The following is a 7,017-nucleotide window of genomic DNA, read 5'->3' on the forward strand; positions in this document are numbered from 1 at the left end:
GTCTCCATTCCCATCCAACCCGTTCCACTTTTCCTAAATGACCAATCCCTTTAAATTTCAAATGTGTGCCCGAATCCTAGAAAGCATTAAAAGGCCACGGCAGCTACCCAATCCAGTTATGCTAGCTTTCTATTCCAACTGCCACGCCACGCCAGACTCTAGAAGCCATGCCAGCAACCCCTTCCCAAATTTGAGGTAAATTTTTTATTTTCTGAGTTTATATTATTTCAAACCCTAATTGATTATTTTTATTTAATTGATATAGAATTATAGGATAATACACTAATATGGTTATTGATTATTGATAATTGATATGAGTTCTATGAGTATTGATGAATGAAATTGTTGTTTAGGATGAAAAATAAATTCTTAATTATTGATTGATTAATTGAATTATTGAATAATGTATATGATTATACATATTGATTAGTTGAATTGAATTTTTGTTTATTTAATAATTTGTATGATTTTTGGTATAGATTAATTGAATTGTTAGTTTTATTAGTTATTAGTCATATTGGTATAGTTTACTCTAGGATTAAGACTCTAATATATATATATATATATATATATATTTTTTTTTTTCTTTCCATTATACAACGATACTATAAGACCTTGGACATAGACATCGAATGCTTGATTATCCACCAAATTATCGTGAAGCAAATCGTAAACACTATCTCTAAAATACCATTGCCAACCTAAATCCCACATTATGCCAAGGAAAGTTAGCGATAATTGATGTTTTATCCCTCATTAGTTTGTCATTTTTTTAACCTTGAACTCCTTTAAGTTCGTCCCTCCCCTAGACAATTCCTAGCGTCGCCACTGCTAACTTTCACTACCGCAGATCAATTTAGTCATTCTGTTAAAATATCGTCAATACTTTTTGTTAGTGTGCTGATGTAGTCCTGCTAGTCCAATCATATGGCGCCACGTGGATTAACTATAAGAAACTATTCTTTTAAGAGTGAACCAACTGACGAGTATTCCGCGCTGGCATTTCTCTTGTAACTCACAACCCCAATTAGATAAAAAATTCAATCTAAATTTTATAAAATCGAATCCAAATTCAATTCAAATTTGATAGCATTATAACCAACTAGAGGGAATGATGAGTGAGTTTAGGGAGGCCAAGTGCTTTACCGGTGCCATGGTACCTTCTTTTTCATTTTTAGCACACCAAGATGAAGACGATGATGTCTTTTTATTCTTTTAGTTTTTGTTTTTAGTTTCTTATTTGACTTTTAGTTTTAAATTTATCGATTTTTGAAACTTATGGACCAAAATGAGAAGTTTGATCAATGTTAGGGACCATTTGTGATAAAAAAATCCTTATTTTGTGTAATCCACTAGTCACCATTTTATTGGATTTGTGGGTCCCACAAACAAACTAACATAATAATTGACGGAATCTCAATCGAAGGACTAAATTGATGTGCGGTAGTGAATGTCAGGGAGCATTGATTGATTTTGAAAGTGAGGGACCAAAATGATGAGTTTGATCAATCTCAAGGATCATTTGTATTGAAAACCCGTTAATTTTATAACTGAGAAAAATTATTCGTTCACAAGATGGACGATGCTTGTGGGGCTGCTATAGGTTGTTTAGAAGTTTTTTCGAGTTCTATAATGTGACAGTATAATGTCACGTGTATAAGAAATGAGCTTGGGGGCCGATTCCAAACCAGATTTTGCGGAATTGTAGTCGTCCTTGTTAGAGTTTAGGAAATATCGACACAAATATTCATGGAAATATTGATATCGATGCAAACTTTGGGAAGTTTTAAAAGAACAGAAAATGACTATGAAACTATAAGGACACGAAATTGATTAAATATTGATCAATTAAACATACAATTTTCATAAACTTTGACATATCAAATGAATACATTGCATGTGAGTGTGTTCTTGAGATTGTAACACACTAATATGCAAAAACTTCTTGATTTTCAGAAGCTTTCATGATTAGGTTCTTTAATATTTCGACGACACGGTACTTTTTTTTGTAACGCCCTGCCTTGAAATATTTATTTCGGAAATTAATATCGGTGATAGGCCCAAACTAAACTCTTGTTTATTTTACTACCATTAATCGCAATCCTTTAATTAAATTCCTTAATTCCACAGATGATCTATAACCATAATTATATTCTCAATTATGTAACCTTGTTTATTTTATGGCTGCATCTAACTTCTCGTTAGATTGCCTACGTGCCCTTCGACGGGATCAAACCATTCATAGTTCACAATCATTTTACTAAAAGATAATTGAACACACATATAACACAATCATCATCATCATCAATACACAAGCCAAATCATGTTTAATAATCATAGGTCTGTGGCTAAACATATAAAAATCACATTTCAATAGAAATCATATTCATAAAACCAAGTCATATTCACAAATGATATTAATATAAGAAATTAAGGTAATAACCATCTCACATATATTCGTCGGCCCACTGGCCAAAGCTCCGCCGTAGGCGGCGATCGGCTACCCTGACTTTCCGGAAAATTCAACTATTTCCAAAAATTACGAAATTTCACAGGGTTGTATATCTCAATGAGTGGAGCAAGTTTCATACCTGGGCAAAGTCCAATTTGGCCGGGAAACACCTCAAATTTCACACGATCCGCCGGAAACCCTTGATTTTGGGTGTTCTTAATTCAACTCCAAAACAGCTCCAACGCCCCAAACAATGCATGGGATTTGTTCCTGAGGTTGAGGGGAGTCTTTCGGTGGTGGTGGTTGCCTGAGTTACCTTCGGATTTAATGGATCACCGCCAATGCCCGCCACACCCACTGATGCATTTCTCTACAAAAACACCACCAATTTCCTTCTAATATGGAAGAGGGAATGATGATGGTCAGTTTTCAGGTGGCGGCAGAGTTTGAATCACTGGAAAATCGATGCAAAAGCGTCGGAAATGTGGCGCACGAGTCGGGTCTGAAGGGGTATACGGGTTAGCCCGTTTCTCCCCCTTTTCTTCTTCTCTCATTTCCCTCTTTTTTTTCCCTCCCTATTGGTCCGTTCCCCTCCTTTTCTCTCCCGCACTCTCCTTTTCTTTTCATCACAGCCACACACGTGGCTCCTGATCAAATCTCCAACAAATTTGGAGCATTCCAGATTTTACAATTAAATGACTATTTTGTCCCTAACCTTAATAACTTTTAACTTTTTCATTTTAACTCCATTTCACAAACGGTTTGCGCCTACGCGTTCGTAGGATCAAGCTCTATCCAAATACGTCAAGAATTAAGATAAAATACATGAGGATAAAAGACATCCCCGTATAATTACGTTAAGCCAACTAGGGCATTTTCGTCTTTTTCCCCTTATCGTTAAAATTTTACGACGTAAATTATAATAATTTCCAGAAAAAAAAAAAAACTTTAAAAATTTTTAATTAAATTTTCATAACCATAAATCGATTTATTTTCGATTTTCTCCACATATTCATAATCATGAAGATCTTATTCATGTATTTAAATTTTCAGGGTATTACATTTTTTCACCTCCATAAATGTTAGTGGTTTAAAAAATCTATAATTTCATGAAAATGTCAATATATCAATGAACGTTCATGAAAGTATCGATATTGTTGTAGTTAATATTATTTAGGAATGTGATCGTATAAATCTGAAAATAGATTATGATAGGATTTTGGAGATCTAATTCTTTTATGACTTGTATTACTTGTTAAAACCCACTTGATTAGTATACATAAGGCATAAGGTCACCAGTGAGCGTGTGCAATTCACAACCTTACCATAAATAAAGGCATAAGGTCATAAGAGAGCGTGTACAATTCACAACCATCATGTTCTCTCATTCTCTCTCTCTTGCCGTCCCTCTTTTACCCTCACTCAACAAATTTTCCTTCAACAGTATATCAACGAATGTTTTCATCCGTCGCCTTTCTACTGATGTGTTTCTTAAAGCTTAGTATGAGCTTTTGCTCACCTGCGCATGGAGGGACGAAAGAGAACGGCTAAGATTTATGAAAAAACATGTGTGAAGAAGAATTTCCAAGCTTAGTATTGGTTTCCTTCCCAAAAGACACATAAAATTCACGAGCTGACGGATCCAAGAAGCCCATGATCCAAGAGATCCTCCATAAAGAATAACTGTATATGTGTAGCTAAGCACCGATCCAAGGGACATTCCCACTTTAAGAAATTCTAGGCTCAAGAGCTCCCACATGCTCTAGCTTTGCAGTACTTTGACTTGTTCTTGGTGTAATGTGTTTAATACCAAAAGATGAGGACTAGAGAACAATTTGTGTTTAGGTTTATATGGTTGAGAACATATCGATGCCATTGCTAGGCATACTAATTAAAGTACAGTATGGATTCGTTTTACACTCATTCCCGAACAAAGGTAGGTAGTTAACCAAACTAAATTAGTGCTCACAATTTTTATGCTAGCGACAGTCTACACTGTATTAATCTAAATTACGGAGAGACGACTCAACTTGAATGCAAAGGGAAGCACATTACTTTAACCTGTAATGATGTGAAGGTTAAAGAGTCCCACATCGGTGAAAGGAAAAACCTTGCAAAAGCTTATAAGAGGTTGGGCTATTCTGGAACCCCAACTTTCTTCATGGTATCAGAGTAGGTTGGCCACGCGTGCGTCACCCAATTAGTGTGTCCACATGCTAAGCTTAAAAATTCAATAAACATCAGACGGCGTGTTGAGAGTCTCAATTTCATGTCAGGAAAAGGAGGATTCTCAATCAGTAATAAATTGGAGTGATTAGTTTTAATTAAACATAAATAATAAAGGGACAACGATTATTTGCCCTCCCACTTCCGGTGCCCTCCTGTTTGTGTGATCACGATTAAGCCACATCAACATTATATATTACTATTCATTTTTGTCTTATTATCTCTATAAAAAAAATAATATAAAATGTTAACGTGACTTAACCGTGATCACACAAAACAGGAGGGCACGGGAGGGTACCAAAAATGGGAGGGCAGACAATCCTTGTCCATAATAAAGAAGGCTGCCTGCTCCTCAAAGGGTCCTGAAATTACCCGTTTCGAGGGTTTTGCTTCCTTCAACTCCCTGACGACTGTGCATGATCATGGCATCATTATCCTTGTACTACGTGTGGCAAACACCGACACCCGCTATCAGCCTACGGGGACGTGACACACGCACAACCCTAACTCCCTTTGCGGCCTCAACGCCACCGAAACCTCCTGTGCACGGGTGCATACACACAGTCAACATTTCTATATAACAAACTTCACTCTTACATAATAATAATGGCATTAGAGTATATTAACTCAAAAATGTGAAACTTTCTATTGCCTATTTGGTTCATTGACGATGATCACTTTTTATTTTGTTGAAAAGATTTTGAGTTCAACTCTCATAGATATTGAAAACAAAGATTAATTGTAAGTTTTTACGTACATGTATGAGATAAAATCTCAACACATATCCTCATATTTGGCATGAATTAAACCAAATAATTACACAATACAAATTAGGCTTATTCTGATATCCTGATAGAACTAAAAATGTACCTTGAACCAAAATCAATTAGCAATCGTTGAAGACCATAATTATATATTGAAAAATCAGAGTTTACATTATCAATGTGAGAAAATCTCTCAACACACTACGTACTAGTGTGCAATGTGCATGGGGTTGTGTACTCCACACTACTGCTTTCTTAATTATAATTATTTTACCCCATATAAGCATATAGACTATACTATTTCATTTACATGCAACCCAACTGAGCCTTCTCTCTCTCCCTCTCTCTCTCTCTCCAACTCTGAAAGGAAGAGGGAGTGTTGGAAATTTTGATGAAGCCTAAGAAGAATTGGGTCATTGGTGATGGAGAGAGCAGGATGGAAACCAAACGATGATCATCATCACACATTTCCCAATTGTCCCCGGTGTGGTTGTTCCAACACCAAATTTTGTTACTACAACAACTATAGTTTAACTCAGCCAAGGTACTTTTGCAAGGGCTGTAGAAGGTACTGGACCAAAGGAGGGTCCCTCAGGAACGTCCCTGTCGGAGGTGGCTGCCGCAGGAATAGAAGAGGGTCCAAGTCTTTAAGGCTATCCGCCACCACCACCAGCACTACAGAAGGTCACGCGCATCACAACACAAAGAAGAGTAGGGCCAGTACTTATGAGGGTGCTCATAATTCCTATGGCACCAACGTATTGGGTGATTCCACAAGTCCCTCAGTGACTCAAGATGGGTCACATATTGATCTTGCACTTGTTTATGCAAATTTCTTGAAGCAGAAGCCCGATAATTCAGATAGTACTACTGAATCTGATCATCAACTACCAAAATTTCCAAGCGAATTCAACCCGGCAACTTTAGATTTTTCGAGCATGGAATTAAACATGAACAATGCAAGCTCAGACAATACTAGTACTCAGTTAATGGATAATCATTATCATCAAAATGGTCTTGTTGGGTCGCTTGGATTTCACACTCTATCTCATGATCACTTGTCCACTGAAAATTGTAGCACCAATGACCGTATGTACTTTGGTGGATTAGACCCATTAATTCATCATCCAGAGAAGCATCATCATCAACACACAAGTGAAGTAGTACAATATGCAAGCGATTTTGGGTTGCCCCTATTGCCAGGCCAAGAGGCATTGTGGTCTACTACTTCGCAAATGATGGATAGTGGTAGTCATACAATGCAAGCTGGCACATCGATACTAGGACATGAACTTCATAATCCCAACTTGTTAATGGATGGTTGGAGCCCGTTTGATCTGCCATGTAACGAAACTTTCTCCAGGAGTACATGATGAGAGAAGAAATGTTGTTCATTGTTTTCATTTTGTTTTAATATACTATGAATATGATTACTTATGTATAGAATAGATTGGAAATTAAGAATCACACCATGAATAATCCATAAATATAAATATGATCATTTTACTTCAGTTTTGTGGTAGTATGTACTAATTATAAGCGTTTCATTCAAGAAAAATTAGCTGATATTCGGAT

The 7,017-nt window shown here is 36.4% G+C and overlaps 1 protein-coding gene across 1 annotated transcript; it reads left to right on the forward strand.

Moving 5' to 3' along the window:
- Positions 1-5,864: 5,864 nt before the first annotated feature.
- Positions 5,865-6,815, forward strand: LOC137744711 (dof zinc finger protein DOF3.5-like). Its single transcript, XM_068484498.2, has one exon. The coding sequence runs from the start codon at positions 5,865-5,867 to the stop codon at positions 6,813-6,815; it is 951 nt and encodes a 316-aa protein (XP_068340599.2).
- The last annotated feature ends 202 nt before the right edge of the window (positions 6,816-7,017 follow it).

This window comes from Pyrus communis, chromosome 12, assembly GCF_041283825.1.
Source record: "Pyrus communis isolate YQ-2024b chromosome 12, ASM4128382v1, whole genome shotgun sequence".
In the NCBI taxonomy this organism is placed as follows: domain Eukaryota; kingdom Viridiplantae; phylum Streptophyta; class Magnoliopsida; order Rosales; family Rosaceae; genus Pyrus; species Pyrus communis.